The sequence below is a fragment of the Parambassis ranga genome, chromosome 14, assembly GCF_900634625.1.
Source record: "Parambassis ranga chromosome 14, fParRan2.1, whole genome shotgun sequence".
NCBI classification, from domain to species: Eukaryota; Metazoa; Chordata; class Actinopteri; family Ambassidae; genus Parambassis; species Parambassis ranga.
The window spans coordinates 15,922,630-15,942,052 of record NC_041034.1 but is presented as its reverse complement, the minus strand read 5'-3'; the positions used below and the strand labels follow the sequence as shown (position 1 = coordinate 15,942,052).

Here is a 19,423-nt window from a genome sequence, read left to right as displayed (position 1 = left end):
GCACCCGGGGGAAAACCCACCTGGCACGTGGAGAAAAACATGTAAACTCCACACAGGAAGAGGCCAGCTGACAGCTGCTGTTACTGACCTTCCTGTGAGGCACAGTGCTAACCACTGCACCACATGCCAGCACAAGTTTGATGCTGTCCAGACGTGCTCCTGTTTCTGCATCTTCTGCTGACTTTGTCCCAGGACCACACGTCTTTCACTGGACAGCATCTGTCCATGGAGCCTGCACACAAATACAGGGATTCAGTTTGAACAGTTACAGGAAGTACAAATGTGAGGAGCAAGAAGAGTCTGATAACCCACCACACGTGGCCTCACGGACCGCTGGTGTATGGAGGTGAAGTGTGTGAGGAGCTTCCCAGAGCCACCAGCACAGAAGAAGCAGACCAAGAAACAGCTTCCTCTGAGCGGGCAGGGTGGGGACGCTCCTCATCCACCTGGTGGCTGGAGGCTGGAGAGGACGGGGATGGAGGAGTATTCTCACCTCACTCGCTGGGTGGACTGCTCTGGTGCTGTAGAAACAACATCAGCATACAGTCAGAGCTGCTAGCTTTAGCCTTTAGCACTTTGTCTCTGGTCTTATTGAGAGGGTTACTTACAGAGGCCACTGATACACAGACCACCACTCCTCTCCAGCTGGTCCTGTGGTCATCCATCCTTCTCACCTGGTCATCTGTTGCCATGGAAATCCTGAGTCTTATTGTTCCAGCCACCAAAACTTCACCTGTTAGGAAAAACATCTTTAATGTTCTGCAGTCTAAACACTGACATCATGCTTCAAGAAGAAGTGAGTCTGTCATACTTACAGCAGCTGAGTGTGAAGTAGGGCTGCTCAGGACCAGGATCAGGGTTGTTCATCCTCCACGTGGAACCAGACAACTGAAACAGAAAGAGAGAGAGAGAGAGGCAGAGAGAGAGAGAGTGAAACAAGAGATTAAAACTTAGACATAGTGAGTATGATGAAATGTGTATGTTGCATCACTCACCTTTACTCAGCCAAAGGAAACAAAGTGAACTATTCAGTTAGAATCAGTGAGTCTTCACGGAGGCGTTTCCAACTGCTGTCATTCACTATTAACTTACCTCTGCCTTAACTTACCTTGAATGAAAGACCACAGCAAACACTGTACAATGAGCGCCTCACTCATTGTCAGTAAGTCGCTGTGGTCTAATCATCCAGGTCCAAACACCTGGGGAAACTGCAGGTCAAATAGTAGGGCGAGGACAGCATGGAGGCCGAGGAGTCCTCAGCAAGGTCCAACCTCGGTCGCTTGGCGGGTAGCTCCTCTTCTTCGGTGGGGACATGAGGAATTCCTGCGGCAGCACTGACCGAAAGCTCTGAGGAACCAGAATCAGGAATAACAGGGAAAGCGTGAGCACCCTCACTTCTCAGATCCGCCAGCTGGACGGGAAAAGGAGGATGCACGTTGTCCCTGTCACCACTGTCTTCAGAGTCTTTGGTCAGGAAGCTGTCACTAGAATCCTCACCCGTCACGTCAACCCAACATTCGTCCTCCTCGAACACCGGGACACTAATGTCATCACTTACTTCGGGCAGGAAGCTGTTGCTAGAATCCTCACCCGTCACATCAACCCAACAGTCGTCCTCCTCGAACACCGGGACACTAATGTCATCACTGTCTTCGGAGTCTTCGGGCAGGAAGCTGTTGCTAGAATCCTCACCCGTCACGTCAACCCAACAGTCGTCCTCCCTTAACACTGGGACACTAATGTCATCACTTACTTCGGGCAGGAAGCTGTTGCTAGAATCCTCACCCATCACGACAACCCAACAGTCGTCCTCCCTTAACAATGGGACACTAATGTCATCACTTACTTCGGGCAGGAAGCTGTTGCTAGAATCCTCACCCATCACGACAACCCAACAGTCGTCCTCCCTTAACAATGGGACACTAATGTCATCACTTACTTCGGGCAGGAAGCTGTTGCTAGAATCCTCACCCATCACGACAAACCAACAGTCGTCCTCCCTTAACACTGGGACACTAATGTCATCACTTACTTCGGGCAGGAAGCTGTTGCTAGAATCCTCACCCATCACGACAACCCAACAGTCGTCCTCCCTTAACACTGGGACACTAATGTCATCACTTACTTCGGGCAGGAAGCTGTTGCTAGAATCCTCACCCATCACGACAACCCAACAGTCGTCCTCCCTTAACACTGGGACACTAATGTCATCACTTACTTCGGGCAGGAAGCTGTTGCTAGAATCCTCACCCGTCACGTCAACCCAACAGTCGTCCTCCCTTAACACTGGGACACTAATGTCATCACTTACTTTGGGCAGGAAGCTGTTGCTAGAATCCTCACCCATCAGGACAACCCAACAGTCGTCCTCCTCTAACACCGGGACACTAAAAGAGGAAGTAATAATGACATCATCAACCCCTGTATATGCGCCCCGCGTGTCATCCCACCAGTCCTCCTCCTCCATCTCAGGATCCTCTCCATCAGGAAAGGTGGACTGCATGGTGCTCTCACTGGCCAGGTCGTCAGACCAGTCAACCTCTTCCTGGAACTCCAGGTCACTGAAAGAAGAGGCGAAATGGACAGCATCAGCCTCCTCTTCAAAATCAGTGTCCATGGAGTTATTCCACCGGTACAGCCTGTGGTCCTCCTCTTCCTGAGGGTCGTCCTCTTCTGCAGGGGGAAGCCCGAAGACGATGTCCAAAACGTCTGTAGAGAGAAAACAAGTCAGAATAGTAATGATAAATCAGAGTGAGAGTTTTACTACTGTTGAACAGATGATGGCATGAGAGGGACTTATAACTATTGCTGACATGTAAAGGTGGAGGGATGAAAATTGTTTACTACAGTTAAAATAATAATACCATAAGGGTAAAATAACTTTACAGTATTAGTAAAAGTATGATCAGCAAAATGTAAACTGTGATCAGACACCACAACAGGCTCCGTCAAGGGTGTTTTTATCTAATAAGTCCAAAAAGACTCATTAACACATTGCTCTAACTCTTCCAATAAACACGAGGAGAAGAAAGAGCAGCTCTGAGTGAGGCTAAAATCCTGACACATAACAGCTGTAGTTGTAGATTCAGACATTTCATCTTTCGGTCCAGTTTGAAGCCACTGGTGTGATGGTTCATTCTCAGAACCACAGTCTGCGCATTAGCTCACACGCCATCCACTCAGACCGTTGAATTTTAAACAATAACAAACGTTGTGTTTACATACGTGCGTCATAACCCTTGGCCTACGGCCGCCATCTTTTTTTTTTACCAAAAAGATGCTAAAAGATGTAAACAAATCGTCGTCTGCAGATTAAAGTACGGGTGCTGTCTATAAATAACACACTATACACCTTCACCGAGACTTTGTGTGCCTTCTACCGCAAAAACAAAAAACAACACGTTTTTACAGCGAGGCCGTGGAGTGAAAGTCAAATTTCACCAAATCAGCATTTTCATCAACAAATTCAGTCAGAGATGGTGAAGGAAACACATTATTTTATGCTAGGATACTTCTAAATGCTTTATGGAGCCAAATCTTCGATTTTGTTTTCTAAAAAGAAGAAAATGTTTTCAGTCCTACCAGCTAGCAGGTGGTCCTCCTCAGCTAGCAGCCGGCTGCGGGGTCCTCTGGGCGGCATGGTGAAGCTGCCGATGTCCTAGCTGGAAGAACAGACAAAATCCGGTCTTTGGGAGATTTAGATGTTGAATCTCCAATGGATGGTTCAACACTTCTTGTGTTCAGTAGCTCGCTGGTCCAGACGTTCTCCTAGTATCACTCTGTGATGATCCTCTTCGCTGTCAATGATCCAGTAGTAGGCGATCAGCTCTCAGCTCTCAGTATCAGCTCTCAGTATCAGCTCTAGGTTTTTGCGCAGGTCTGCTCGGGTCAGAGGCCAAGTGCAAAAAGGGGGGTTCTGAAGGTCTCAGCAGCACTTGTAGCCTCAGTCTATTGACGTCATATCGCCCGCTGCTATGTAGTTTAAAAATAAATATTTGCTGTTTTTTAAATACTTGTTTTGACTATAGTTCATAATCCTATTATTGTATTTAATGTTTTATATAATATGTGAATGTAATAAAAAGATTATGATCAGTCATTCAAAATAAACACTGCTAGAAGAATTTGTGTATGTGAATCATTCTGTATTATTTTATTCAAATATCAGTTTGATATTTAGGTATTTTTTTAGGTTTGTTGTAGCTGGACACATTAAAACAGATTAACAAAGTATGTTTATGTTAAATCTTAGTCTGCAAACTGGTAAATATATACAGTAAAAATAAAGTGATTTAAAGTCAAATTAAAAGTATTTAATGAGCGTTCATATCACAGACGTGATTTCAGCAAAACCTGCTGATAATTCAGTGAAATGACCTGTGTGAGTCCCAATCATATTTGTTATTGGGAAACTATGATTGCTGTTTGTGTCACTGACACTCTGTAACTTCTTCTTCGCTGTTTGTAGTTCTTGTGGATGGGTGCAGCGGTCTCAGCCTCATTGTTTCCCTCTTCTTTCATTAGGATGTGTAATTTAAAGTTTCACTGCTGCTGACAGGAGTTTAAAGAGTCAGACACAGGCAGGCATTTATTCATGTATTTGAGATTTTTATTCATGGCAAAAAACAACACACTATGACATCCCAGCATTTGCTCATTCATGTATCCCACTTGTTGTGTTGACCAATTTGGCCATTTCCTGTATGTATATGTCTAATTTATTTCATACATAGTTTTTGTTTATTTTTAACTTTAATAATGTAGATTATTGAATCTAAAAGAACCACACAAATCCCCAGCACACAGCCTCATCCCGTGTGGGAATCGTTAAACCTCACTGTCTTTAATCTGTCAGGACTGGTGTGTGATCACAGCGCTGATTTTATGATGTGTATATACAGTGCTAGTAGAACCTTTCAGCTGCTTGTTTCAGGTTCTACCACAACATCTCAATATTAACAATTTACAGTTTGTTCTTTCTTCACTTATAGTTCTTATTCATGCAGTCTACAGATGATGTTTTAGTGTAAATTAAGTCATGCCTGACCACTCATTAAAACAGGTTTAAGTCTTGTGTCCACAGCAAGTGTGAGGATGATGATGGCTGAAGAACAAGATGAAATCAGCTTCACTACTAAACTTCTCTACTCTGTCTGATCAGAAACCTGAACCGAGAGCAGCCTCCCACTTCTACTGACTTGATGAACATGAACTGCTTCATGTCACACTGACCGAATACATCAACAGAGAACTGACTAAAGTAATTTCACTGACTTTCTGATTGGCTGATCAGAAGTTTAGTTTTGAAAGAGGGAGTTTATTTTTTTCCATCATGACGTCTTGTTATGACCAGTCCTTACTGTATAATATTCAACAGTGACTATTGAATATTACATGAACAAATGATACATGGACACAGAGTAAATGCATGTTTGTGTTCACATATACATACTGTATGTATCTGATTAGATCCTAATACAGCTGTTTTCATTTGTTTAGGCCACTGATCTCCGTTATTGGCACAATTACAGTTGAAGGGTGCCAAATACATAATCTAAAAAAAAAAGTTAGTTTCATTAGTTTTTTATAAGACATATATGACAGACAATTCAGACATAACACAAGTGAACACAGAAGATTCAAGCTAGTATAAATCACATACTGAGATACTTAGATGATCATCAAAGGCACTGTGGTAAAGATCAGCTATCAGCTGTTCTGTTTTTAATCTCGTCCAACTTTGTGGGTCTCTTTGGGTCTGTCAATGCGATAGACAAACTCAGCAGGCACAAAGTAGCCCAGGTACTCCACGCTGTCGGGCGTGGTGTCTATGTAGTAGTGACCACCTTCTCCATGGTGGCTGAAGCAGTGGGTATGCTCCACACGCAGGTCCAAACCCTGGATACACAGAAAACAAAAGCACAAGTGTAAACGGATCCTTTGTCATGCATCTCTTTGAGATTGGAATGTGTCTGCTTTACTTACAGGGTCTCTGGACACGAGCACAGACTGACAGATGAGGGGAGCACTGACCTCAAAGTGCTTGAGCCAGTTGTTGACGTCATCGTTAGTGTTGAGGGGGCAGACTGAGAACTCTCTTGGCTGGTGAGAAGACACAAAATAAATCAGCATCTACACGGGCTGAGTGACAGGATTGTGGTAGACGGCAGAAGGAGAACATTTAACAAAAACATTACATATTTCATTTAAACAGTCCCTTCCTACATGTACACTTATAGTCCAGATGAGACTGAGGATGCAGGTGACTGCACTGATCTTACCAATCTCTCACAGCGTGCACAGTGTCAGTATTTACCATAATGTGGATTTTAGCCTTCCCTTTTTGGATGATGAAGGTGCCTCCCAGAGCCAGGCTTTTATCAGGGTAATGACCTTCAAGAGTCGTCCTCAACGCCGTCACCAGACTGTGACTTCCTGTTCTCTTCTTAGCCCGAACCTCTATGACCTGCAGGGGACCAAAGGTGAAGAGGACAGTACGGCTTATTCAGGTCACTTTGGTTTCATTAATGTTTACTCAGTTACATGATGTGATGGGACTAAAGCTCAGACATGTTAGTAATAATATTAACTTGCAGTTCATTTACTACAACAGTGACTAGGAAGGAGTTGGGATTGAACCACCAACCTTCCAGTTACAGGACAACCCTGTTATACCACTGCGCCACTGCTGCCCAAATGACTAAATGACTCCACATGAGCTGCTCAGAAGTCACTGGTATCTGGCATCCACAGAATCCAAATCTTAGTCTGTGTCAGTTTTCACCACTTATATAATACAATATATAAATGTATACAATGTTATGGCTCCTGTGTGAACCCTAATGACTCATACTCATCAATCATACTAGTCTACACTGTCCCTTTACACTGTCACTTCAGTACTTCAGTACACTTCAGATGTCTGTTTGCACTGTTTACTTTCCATCTTGCAGTACTTTGCACACTTGTACCAGCTCACTGATCCATGTGGTGCCTGTAACACTGTTACACTCATATCAGGGTCTATGTTGTGCCATCACAGCCCTGACTCATGTTCTGTTCATTGTATGTCTTGTGAAGTCATATGTCAATTTATAGCCTTTTTTTTAGATTACATATTGTTTTACTTTGTTTTATCTTGTTATATTATCTTATTTTATTTTAAGCCATGCATGCTTCTTATTAAATGTTAATTGTTTTATGTATGCACTAATCATGAAGGCAAATTCCCAGTAAACCTGTGAGTGAAACCTCTTCACTTCCATGGCAATAAACACAAGTCTGATCTGACTGAAGGCATATGTGTTGTAACTAAATCTAAGCTTAGAATCGGGGAATTCAAAACATTATGTTCTACCTGTCTAATGCAAATGAAAAAAATTCAATATATACCATCTGAGCTAACCTTCCTGTTGACTTGTTGACTCACTTGTGAGCAGCAGTCAGGTAACAAACAATAGTTTGAAGCTGATCTGCAGCTTTCTACAGTTTCTGTAAAGAATTTAAAAGTAAAGACTGGTTTGTAGAGGCTGCTAAACACAAAGATGTAAATATCTAAAGCATGCAGAGGCATTGACAGACACAGTGTATGCATTAAATGTAATATATAACAATAAACTGTCTGCCCATGGTCCTTTGTTATACTGTTTATAGTGACTTGATTCACCCTAACCTAACAACAAAAACCAAATCAGTCACTGCGTGCTGTTATGCCGGTGGGTTCTTCTGACGCGTCTCCTGTCCAGCGTGTCATAAATCACAGTCCAAACTTCATATGATTAATAATTTTATTGTGATACCGTCATGTCCATTCAGATGTTTGATCATTGCTCCACATATAATTAACGAGAACCATTAGTTAAGTTACATGCTGAAATAAGATCAAATCTATCCTGACACGCTACCTGACGGTCAAAAAACTGTCTGCTTCCTCCGGCCAACAACCTTCAAATGAAAACTTCCTGCACCCCTTATATCTTCACAACACACGTGCTCCACCTTCTGGTCAAACAAAAAGTTGACACATCTTAAACCAGACAGAGGTCAACCACTGTGGCTCCAACACTGTTGCTCCTCCTCCCCTTGTAGAAAGGCTGTTCACCTGAAGTTTCTTTTTCCAGTGTTGGGTTGCAGGTGGTGGCTGCTGATTGGACAGAAGACTGGTGCTGGGATTTAAATGGGTCTTTGCAACTTTTCCAGCTGGGAAAGGATCATGCTGCTCTGGTGTGGGATTGATTGTATGTTGTGTGCTTTCTGTTGTGTTTTCAGAATGTCATTCATGTGACATTACTGAAGGTTGATCTTACTCATATACATTGTGTGTATTTAGAGCCAATACCAAGAGCAGTACTTTGTGTGCACTAAGGCCAAATGAGCTGAACTACCGGTACACATTAAGACCTCTGTGGTCTTAAGGTGTACCTTCTTTTAAAACAGGCTTGTTTGTTGTAAGTTCCAAGGGAAGTGTAAGGACGACATGTGGCTGAGCAACAAAATGAGACCTCAGCTTCAGTCATTTCACTAATCTACTTCATCCATCACACAACTGAACTGAGATCAGCCTCCAAATCTCCTGACCTGATAAACATGAACTGCTTCATGTCACAGTAACCAACTGTATCTACACAGTACTGCTGCTGCCTCCTTGTGATGTCAGTAAGCTCATGTACCTGAGTCAGAAGGATAAGGGTTAGAAGTAAACCTGCCTGACTTTCTGATTAGCTGAGCAGAGGTTCTCATGATTAAAGACAGAGTTCAGTATCAGTTTACTATACTTTACAATGGATGGACACATTATGATGTCACACTTTGTTTTTCTCTCTGCCATACATTAGTGAATCCCTTCCAATCTCTTCCAGGTGATGATTATCACATAAATTAAACTGAGAATGTGTGATATGATGAACCAAATAAAATAATTAGAGCCCTGAAACCTTGATGACTATAAATGATGACAGATTGAATGTTGTGCAGTTAAATGTTTTATTTACTTAGATTTAGATTCTCTATCAATCAACCTAACATGCACACGTTTGGGACTGTGGGAGAAAACCGGAGCACCCGGGGGAAAACCCACCTGGCACGTGGAGAAAAACATGTAAACTCCACACAGGAAGAGGCCAGCTGACAGCTGCTGTTACTGACCTTCCTGTGAGGTACAGTGCTAACCACTGCACCACATGCCAGCACAAGTTTGATGCTGTCCAGACGTGCTCCTGTTTCTGCATCTTCTGCTGACTTTGTCCCAGGACCACACGTCTTTCACTGGACAGCATCTGTCCATGGAGCCTGCACACAAATACAGGGATTCAGTTTGAACAGTTACAGGAAGTACAAATGTGAGGAGCAAGAAGAGTCTGATAACCCACCACACGTGGCCTCACGGACCGCTGGTGTATGGAGGTGAAGTGTGTGAGGAGCTTCCCAGAGCCACCAGCACAGAAGAAGCAGACCAAGAAACAGCTTCCTCTGAGCGGGCAGGGTGGGGACGCTCCTCATCCACCTGGTGGCTGGAGGCTGGAGAGGACGGGGATGGAGGAGTATTCTCACCTCACTCGCTGGGTGGACTGCTCTGGTGCTGTAGAAACAACATCAGCATACAGTCAGAGCTGCTAGGTTTAGCCTTTAGCACTTTGTCTCTGGTCTTATTGAGAGGGTTACTTACAGAGGCCACTGATACACAGACCACCACTCCTCTCCAGCTGGTCCTGTGGTCATCCATCCTTCTCACCTGGTCATCTGTTGCCATGGAAATCCTGAGTCTTATTGTTCCAGCCACCAAAACTTCACCTGTTAGGAAAAACATCTTTAATGTTCTGCAGTCTAAACACTGACATCATGCTTCAAGAAGAAGTGAGTCTGTCATACTTACAGCAGCTGAGTGTGAAGTAGGGCTGCTCAGGACCAGGATCAGGGTTGTTCATCCTCCACGTGGAACCAGACAACTGAAACAGAAAGAGAGAGAGAGAGAGGCAGAGAGAGAGAGAGTGAAACAAGAGATTAAAACTTAGACATAGTGAGTATGATGAAATGTGTATGTGCATCACTCACCTTTACTCAGCCAAAGGAAACAAAGTGAACTATTCAGTTAGAATCAGTGAGTCTTCACGGAGGCGTTTCCAACTGCTGTCATTCACTATTAACTTACCTCTGCCTTAACTTACCTTGAATGAAAGACCACAGCAAACACTGTACAATGAGCGCCTCACTCATTGTCAGTAAGTCGCTGTGGTCTAATCATCCAGGTCCAAACGCCTGGGGAAACTGCAGGTCAAATAGTAGGGCGAGGACAGCATGGAGGCCGAGGAGTCCTCAGCAAGGTCCAACCTCGGTCGCTTGGCGGGTAGCTCCTCTTCTTCGGTGGGGACATGAGGAATTCCTGCGGCAGCACTGACCGAAAGCTCTGAGGAACCAGAATCAGGAATAACAGGGACAGCGTGAGCACCCTCACTTCTCAGATCCGCCAGCTGGACGGGAAAAGGAGGATGCACGTTGTCCCTGTCACCACTGTCTTCAGAGTCTTTGGTCAGGAAGCTGTCACTAGAATCCTCACCCGTCACGTCAACCCAACAGTCGTCCTCCTCGAACACCGGGACACTAATGTCATCACTTACTTCGGGCAGGAAGCTGTTGCTAGAATCCTCACCCGTCACGTCAACCCAACAGTCGTCCTCCTCGAACACCGGGACACTAATGTCATCACTGTCTTCGGAGTCTTCGGGCAGGAAGCTGTTGCTAGAATCCTCACCCGTCACGTCAACCCAACAGTCGTCCTCCTCGAACACCGGGACACTAATGTCATCACTGTCTTCGGAGTCTTCGGGCAGGAAGCTGTTGCTAGAATCCTCACCCGTCACGTCAACCCAACAGTCGTCCTCCCTTAACACTGGGACACTAATGTCATCACTTACTTCGGGCAGGAAGCTGTTGCTAGAATCCTCACCCATCACGACAACCCAACAGTCGTCCTCCTCTAACACCGGGACACTAAAAGAGGAAGTAATAATGACATCATCAACCCCTGTATATGCGCCCCGCGTGTCATCCCACCAGTCCTCCTCCTCCATCTCAGGCTCCTCTCCATCAGGAAAGGTGGACTGCATGGTGCTCTCACTGGCCAGGTCGTCAGACCAGTCAACCTCTTCCTGGAACTCCAGGTCACTGAAAGAAGAGGCGAAATGGACAGCATCAGCCTCCTCTTCAAAATCAGTGTCCATGGAGTTATTCCACCGGTACAGCCTGTGGTCCTCCTCTTCCTGAGGGTCGTCCTCTTCTGCAGGGGGAAGCCCGAAGACGATGTCCAAAACGTCTGTAGAGAGAAAACAAGTCCGAATAGTAATGATAAATCAGAGTGAGAGTTTTACTACTGTTGAACAGATGATGGCATGAGAGGGACTTATAACTATTGCTGACATGTAAAGGAGGAGGGATGAAAATTGTTTACTACAGTTAAAATAATAATACCATAAGGGTAAAATAACTTTACAGTATTAGTAAAAGTATGATCAGCAAAATGTAAACTGTGATCAGACACCACAACAGGCTCCGTCAAGGGTGTTTTTATCTAATAAGTCCAAAAAGACTCATTAACACATTGCTCTAACTCTTCCAATAAACACGAGGAGAAGAAAGAGCAGCTCTGAGTGAGGCTAAAATCCTGACACATAACAGCTGTAGTTGTAGATTCAGACATTTCATCTTTCGGTCCAGTTTGAAGCCACTGGTGTGATGGTTCATTCTCAGAACCACAGTCTGCGCATTAGCTCACACGCCATCCACTCAGACCGTTGAATTTGAATTTTAAACAATAACAAACGTTGTGTTTACATACGTGCGTCATAACCCTTGGCCTACGGCCGCCATCTTTTTTTTTTACCAAAAAGATGCTAAAAGATGTAAACAAATCGTCGTCTGCAGATTAAAGTACGGGTGCTGTCTATAAATAACACACTATACACCTTCACCGAGACTTTGTGTGCCTTCTACCGCAAAAACAAAAACCAACACGTTTTTACAGCGAGGCCGTGGAGTGAAAGTCAAATTTCACCAAATCAGCATTTTCATCAACAAATTCAGTCAGAGATGGTGAAGGAAACACATTGTTTTATGCTAGGATACTTCTAAATGCTTTATGGAGCCAAATCTTCGATTTTGTTTTCTAAAAAGAAGAAAATGTTTTCAGTCCTACCAGCTAGCAGGTGGTCCTCCTCAGCTAGCAGCCGGCTGCGGGGTCCTCTGGGCGGCATGGTGAAGCTGCCGATGTCCTAGCTGGAAGAACAGACAAAATCCGGTCTTTGGGAGATTTAGATGTTGAATCTCCAATGGATGGTTCAACACTTCTTGTGTTCAGTAGCTCGCTGGTCCAGACGTTCTCCTAGTATCACTCTGTGATGATCCTCTTCGCTGTCAATGATCCAGTAGTAGGCGATCAGCTCTCAGCTCTCAGTATCAGCTCTCAGTATCAGCTCTAGGTTTTTGCGCAGGTCTGCTCGGGTCAGAGGCCAAGTGCAAAAAGGGGGGTTCTGAAGGTCTCAGCAGCACTTGTAGCCTCAGTCTATTGACGTCATATCGCCCGCTGCTATGTAGTTTAAAAATAAATATTTGCTGTTTTTTAAATACTTGTTTTGACTATAGTTCATAATCCTATTATTGTATTTAATGTTTTATATAATATGTGAATGTAATAAAAAGATTATGATCAGTCATTCAAAATAAACACTGCTAGAAGAATTTGTGTATGTGAATCATTCTGTATTATTTTATTCAAATATCAGTTTGATATTTAGGTATTTTTTTAGGTTTGTTGTAGCTGGACACATTAAAACAGATTAACAAAGTATGTTTATGTTAAATCTTAGTCTGACAAACTGGTAAATATATACAGTAAAAATAAAGTGATTTAAAGTCAAATTAAAAGTATTTAATGAGCGTTCATATCACAGACGTGATTTCAGCAAAACCTGCTGATAATTCAGTGAAATGACCTGTGTGAGTCCCGAATCATATTTGTTATTGGGAAACTATGATTGCTGTTTGTGTCACTGACACTCTGTAACTTCTTCTTCGCTGTTTGTAGTTCTTGTGGATGGGTGCAGCGGTCTCAGCCTCATTATTTCCCTCTTCTTTCATTAGGATGTGTAATTTAAAGTTTCACTGCTGCTGACAGGAGTTTAAAGAGTCAGACACAGGCAGGCATTTATTCATGTATTTGAGATTTTTATTCATGGCAAAAAACAACACACTATGACATCCCAGCATTTGCTCATTCATGTATCCCACTTGTTGTGTTGACCAATTTGGCCATTTCCTGTATGTATATGTCTAATTTATTTCATACATAGTTTTTGTTTATTTTTAACTTTGATAATGTAGATTATTGAATCTAAAAGAACCACACACATCCCCAGCACACAGCCTCATCCCGTGTGGGAATCGTTAAACCTCACTGTCTTTAATCTGTCAGGACTGGTGTGTGATCACAGCGCTGATTTTATGATGTGTATATACAGTGCTAGTAGAACCTTTCAGCTGCTTGTTTCAGGTTCTACCACAACATCTCAATATTAACAATTTACAGTTTGTTCTTTCTTCACTTATAGTTCTTATTCATGCAGTCTACAGATGATGTTTTAGTGTAAATTAAGTCATGCCTGACCACTCATTAAAACAGGTTTAAGTCTTGTGTCCACAGCAAGTGTGAGGATGATGATGGCTGAAGAACAAGATGAAATCAGCTTCACTACTAAACTTCTCTACTCTGTCTGATCAGAAACCTGAACCGAGAGCAGCCTCCCACTTCTACTGACTTGATGAACATGAACTGCTTCATGTCACACTGACCGAATACATCAACAGAGAACTGACTAAAGTAATTCACTGACTTTCTGATTGGCTGATCAGAAGTTTAGTTTTGAAAGAGGGAGTTTATTTTTTTCCATCATGACGTCTTGTTATGACCAGTCCTTACTGTATAATATTCAACAGTGACTATTGAATATTACATGAACAAATGATACATGGACACAGAGTAAATGCATGTTTGTGTTCACATATACATACTGTATGTATCTGATTAGATCCTAATACAGCTGTTTTCATTTGTTTAGGCCACTGATCTCCGTTATTGGCACAATTACAGTTGAAGGGTGCCAAATACATAATCTAAAAAAAAAGTTAGTTTCATTAGTTTTTTATAAGACATATATGACAGACAATTCAGACATAACACAAGTGAACACAGAAGATTCAAGCTAGTATAAATCACATACTGAGATACTTAGATGATCATCAAAGGCACTGTGGTAAAGATCAGCTATCAGCTGTTCTGTTTTTAATCTCGTCCAACTTTGTGGGTCTCTCTGGGTCTGTCAATGCGATAGACAAACTCAGCAGGCACAAAGTAGCCCAGGTACTCCACGCTGTCGGGCGTGGTGTCTATGTAGTAGTGACCACCTTCTCCATGGTGGCTGAAGCAGTGGGTATGCTCCACACGCAGGTCCAAACCCTGGATACACAGAAAACAAAAGCACAAGTGTAAACGGATCCTTTGTCGTGCATCTCTTTGAGATTGGAATGTGTCTGCTTTACTTACAGGGTCTCTGGACACGAGCACAGACTGACAGATGAGGGGAGCACTGACCTCAAAGTGCTTGAGCCAGTTGTTGACGTCATCGTTAGTGTTGAGGGGGCAGACTGAGAACTCTCTTGGCTGGTGAGAAGACACAAAATAGATCAGCATCTACACGGGCTGAGTGACAGGATTGTGGTAGACGGCAGAAGGAGAACATTTAACAAAAACATTACATATTTCATTTAAACAGTCCCTTCCTACATGTACACTTATAGTCCAGATGAGACTGAGGATGCAGGTGACTGCACTGATCTTACCAATCTCTCACAGCGTGCACAGTGTTAGTATTTACCATAATGTGGATTTTAGCCTTCCCTTTTTGGATGATGAAGGTGCCTCCCAGAGCCAGGCTTTTATCAAGGTAATGACCTTCAAGAGTCGTCCTCAACGCCGTCACCAGACTGTGACTTCCTGTTCTCTTCTTAGCCCGAACCTCTATGACCTGCAGGGGACCAAAGGTGAAGAGGACAGTACGGCTTATTCAGGTCACTTTGGTTTCATTAATGTTTACTCAGTTACATGATGTGATGGGACTAAAGCTCAGACATGTTAGTAATAATATTAACTTGCAGTTCATTTACTACAACAGTGACTAGGAAGGAGTTGGGATTGAACCACCAACCTTCCAGTTACAGGACAACCCTGTTATACCACTGCGCCACTGCTGCCCAAATGACTAAATGACTCCACATGAGCTGCTCAGAAGTCACTGGTATCTGGCATCCACAGAATCCAAATCTTAGTCTGTGTCAGTTTTCACCACTTATATAATACAATATATAAATGTATACAATGTTATGGCTCCTGTGTGAACCCTAATGACTCATACTCATCAATCATACTAGTCTACACTGTCCCTTTACACTGTCACTTCAGTACTTCAGTACACTTCAGATGTGTGTTTGCACTGTTTACTTTCCATCTTGCAGTACTTTGCACACTTGTACCAGCTCACTGATCCATGTGGTGCCTGTAACACTGTTACACTCATATCAGGGTCTATGTTGTGCCATCACAGCCCTGACTCATGTTCTGTTCATTGTATGTCTTGTGAAGTCATATGTCAATTTATAGCCTTTTTTTTAGATTACATATTGTTTTACTTTGTTTTATCTTGTTATATTATCTTATTTTATTTTAAGCCATGCATGCTTCTTATTAAATGTTAATTGTTTTATGTATGCACTAATCATGAAGGCAAATTCCCAGTAAACCTGTGAGTGAAACCTCTTCACTTCCATGGCAATAAACACAAGTCTGATCTGACTGAAGGCATATGTGTTGTAACTAAATCTAAGCTTAGAATCGGGGAATTCAAAACATTATGTTCTACCTGTCTAATGCAAATGAAAAAAATTCAATATATACCATCTGAGCTAACCTTCCTGTTGACTTGTTGACTCACTTGTGACCAGCAGTCAGGTAACAAACAATAGTTTGAAGCTGATCTGCAGCTTTCTACAGTTTCTGTAAAGAATTTAAAAGTAAAGACTGGTTTGTAGAGGCTGCTAAACACAAAGATGTAAATATCTAAAGCATGCAGAGGCATTGACAGACACAGTGTATGCATTAAATGTAATATATAACAATAAACTGTCTGCCCATGGTCCTTTGTTATACTGTTGCTCCTCCTCCCCTTGTAGAAAGGCTGTTCACCTGAAGTTTCTTTTTCCAGTGTTGAGTTGCAGGTGGTGGCTGCTGATTGGACAGAAGACTGGTGCTGGGATTTAAATGGGTCTTTGCAACTTTTCCAGCTGGGAAAGGATCATGCTGCTCTGGTGTGGGATTGATTGTATGTTGTGTGCTTTCTGTTGTGTTTTCAGAATGTCATTCATGTGACATTACTGAAGGTTGATCTTACTCATATACATTGTGTGTATTTAGAGCCCATACCAAGAGCAGTACTTTGTTTGCACTAAGGCCAAATGAGCTGAACTACCGGTACACATTAAGACCTCTGTGGTCTTAAGGTGTACCTTCTTTTAAAACAGGCTTGTTTGTTGTAAGTTCCAAGGGAAGTGTAAGGACGACATGTGGCTGAGCAACAAAATGAGACCTCAGCTTCAGTCATTTCACTAATCTACTTCATCCATCACACAACTGAACTGAGATCAGCCTCCAAATCTCCTGACCTGATAAACATGAACTGCTTCATGTCACAGTAACCAACTGTATCTACACAGAACTGCTGCTGCCTCCTTGTGATGTCAGTAAGCTCATGTACCTGAGTCAGAAGGATAAGGGTTAGAAGTAAACCTGCCTGACTTTCTGATTAGCTGAGCAGAGGTTCTCATGATTAAAGACAGAGTTCAGTATCAGTTTACTATACTTTACAATGGATGGACACATTATGATGTCACACTTTGTTTTTCTCTCTGCCATACATTAGTGAATCCCTTCCAATCTCTTCCAGGTGATGATTATCACATAAATTAAACTGAGAATGTGTGATATGATGAACCAAATAAAATAATTAGAGCCCTGAAACCTTGATGACTATAAATGATGACAGATTGAATGTTGTGCAGTTAAATGTTTTATTTACTTAGATTAGATTACTTAGAACATGCACACGTTTGGGACTGTGGGAGAAAACCGGAGCACCCGGGGGAAAACCCACCTGGCACGTGGAGAAAAACATGTAAACTCCACACAGGAAGAGGCCAGCTGACAGCTGCTTTCACTGACCTTCCTGTGAGGCACAGTGCTAACCACTGCACCACATGCCAGCACAAGTTTGATGCTGTCCAGACGTGCTCCTGTTTCTGCATCTTCTGCTGACTTTGTCCCAGGACCACACGTCTTTCACTGGACAGCATCTGTCCATGGAGCCTGCACACAAATACAGGGATTCAGTTTGAACAGTTACAGGAAGTACAAATGTGAGGAGCAAGAAGAGTCTGATAACCCACCACACGTGGCCTCACGGACCGCTGGTGTATGGAGGTGAAGTGTGTGAGGAGCTTCCCAGAGCCACCAGCACAGAAGAAGCAGACCAAGAAACAGCTTCCTCTGAGCGGGCAGGGTGGGGACGCTCCTCATCCACCTGGTGGCTGGAGGCTGGAGAGGACGGGGATGGAGGAGTATTCTCACCTCACTCGCTGGGTGGACTGCTCTGGTGCTGTAGAAACAACATCAGCATACAGTCAGAGCTGCTAGCTTTAGCCTTTAGCACTTTGTCTCTGGTCTTATTGAGAGGGTTACTTACAGAGGCCACTGATACACAGACCACCACTCCTCTCCAGCTGGTCCTGTGGTCATCCATCCTTCTCACCTGGTCATCTGTTGCCATGGAAATCCTGAGTCTTATTGTTCCAGCCACCAAAACTTCACCTGTTAGGAAAAACATCTTTAATGTTCTGCAGTCTAAACACTGACATCATGCTTCAAGAAGAAGTGAGTCTGTCATACTTACAGCAGCTGAGTGTGAAGTAGGGCTGCTCAGGACCAGGATCAGGGTTGTTCATCCTCCACGTGGAACCAGACAACTGAAACAGAAAGAGAGAGAGAGAGAGGCAGAGAGAGAGAGAGTGAAACAAGAGATTAAAACTTAGACATAGTGAGTATGATGAAATGTGTATGTTGCATCACTCACCTTTACTCAGCCAAAGGGAACAAAGTGAACTATTCAGTTAGAATCAGTGAGTCTTCACGGAGGCGTTTCCAACTGCTGTCATTCACTATTAACTTACCTCTGCCTTAACTTACCTTGAATGAAAGACCACAGCAAACACTGTACAATGAGCGCCTCACTCATTGTCAGTAAGTCGCTGTGGTCTAATCATCCAGGTCCAAACGCCTGGGGAAACTGCAGGTCAAATAGTAGGGCGAGGACAGCATGGAGGCCGAGGAGTCCTCAGCAAGGTCCAACCTCGGTCGCTTGGCGGGTAGCTCCTCTTCTTCGGTGGGGACATGAGGAATTCCTGCGGCAGCACTGACCGAAAGCTCTGAGGAACCAGAATCAGGAATAACAGGGACAGCGTGAGCACCCTCACTTCTCAGATCCGCCAGCTGGACGGGAAAAGGAGGATGCACGTTGTCCCTGTCACCACTGTCTTCAGAGTCTTTGGTCAGGAAGCTGTCACTAGAATCCTCACCCGTCACGTCAACCCAACAGTCGTCCTCCTCGAACACCGGGACACTAATGTCATCACTGTCTTCGGAGTCTTCGGGCAGGAAGCTGTTGCTAGAATCCTCACCCGTCACGTCAACCCAACAGTCGTCCTCCTCGAACACCGGGACACTAATGTCATCACTGTCTTCGGAGTCTTCGGGCAGGAAACTGTTGCTAGAATCCTCACCCGTCACGTCAACCCAACAGTCGTCCTCCTCGAACACCGGGACACTAATGTCATCACTGTCTTCGGAGTCTTCGGGCAGGAAACTGTTGCTAGAATCCTCACCCGTCACGTCAACCCAACAGTCGTCCTCCCTTAACACTGGGACACTAATGTCATCACTTACTTCGGGCAGGAAGCTGTTGCTAGAATCCTCACCCATCACGACAACCCAACAGTCGTCCTCCTCTAACACTGGGACACTAAAAGAGGAAGTAATAATGACATCATCAACCCCTGTATATGCGCCCCGCGTGTCATCCCACCAGTCCTCCTCCTCCATCTCAGGCTCCTCTCCATCAGGAAAGGTGGACTGCATGGTGCTCTCACTGGCCAGGTCGTCAGACCAGTCAACCTCTTCCTGGAACTCCAGGTCACTGAAAGAAGAGGCGAAATGGACAGCATCAGCCTCCTCTTCAAAATCAGTGTCCATGGAGTTATTCCACCGGTACAGCCT

At 43.8% G+C, this 19,423-nt stretch overlaps 2 protein-coding genes across 2 annotated transcripts; both read right to left on the bottom strand.

Annotated features, from left to right (window-relative positions):
- Positions 1 to 4,892: 4,892 nt before the first annotated feature.
- Positions 4,893 to 9,923, bottom strand: LOC114446566 (ester hydrolase C11orf54 homolog). The gene is made up of 5 exons (XM_028422217.1): positions 9,872 to 9,923; positions 9,731 to 9,789; positions 6,317 to 6,466; positions 5,986 to 6,102; positions 4,893 to 5,898 (listed from the first exon to the last, which is right to left on the bottom strand). Exons 1-5 carry the CDS (start codon positions 9,921 to 9,923, stop codon positions 5,725 to 5,727), a joined length of 552 nt encoding a protein of 183 aa, XP_028278018.1. The 3' UTR covers positions 4,893 to 5,724.
- Positions 9,924 to 13,923: 4,000 nt separating this feature from the next.
- LOC114446565 (ester hydrolase C11orf54 homolog) lies at positions 13,924 to 18,096 on the bottom strand. The gene is made up of 5 exons (XM_028422216.1): positions 18,045 to 18,096; positions 17,904 to 17,962; positions 14,922 to 15,071; positions 14,591 to 14,707; positions 13,924 to 14,503 (listed from the first exon to the last, which is right to left on the bottom strand). Exons 1-5 carry the CDS (start codon positions 18,094 to 18,096, stop codon positions 14,330 to 14,332), a joined length of 552 nt encoding a protein of 183 aa, XP_028278017.1. The 3' UTR covers positions 13,924 to 14,329.
- Positions 18,097 to 19,423: the final 1,327 nt, after the last annotated feature.

Excerpts from the sequence above, each read along its gene's own strand:
- LOC114446565 (XM_028422216.1), bottom strand. The coding sequence starts at position 18,096 with ATGAACAACCCTGATCCTGGTCCTGAGCAGCCCTACTTCACACTCAGC. Across the intron at positions 17,963-18,044 it reads CTACTTCACACTCAGCTGCT|GTGAAGTTTTGGTGGCTGGA; the intron begins GTAAGTATGACA and ends TTTTCCTAACAG. Across the intron at positions 14,504-14,590 it reads TGCTCGTGTCCAGAGACCCT|GGTTTGGACCTGCGTGTGGA; the intron begins GTAAGTAAAGCA and ends CTGTGTATCCAG.
- LOC114446566 (XM_028422217.1), bottom strand. The coding sequence starts at position 9,923 with ATGAACAACCCTGATCCTGGTCCTGAGCAGCCCTACTTCACACTCAGC. Across the intron at positions 9,790-9,871 it reads CTACTTCACACTCAGCTGCT|GTGAAGTTTTGGTGGCTGGA; the intron begins GTAAGTATGACA and ends TTTTCCTAACAG. Across the intron at positions 5,899-5,985 it reads TGCTCGTGTCCAGAGACCCT|GGTTTGGACCTGCGTGTGGA; the intron begins GTAAGTAAAGCA and ends CTGTGTATCCAG.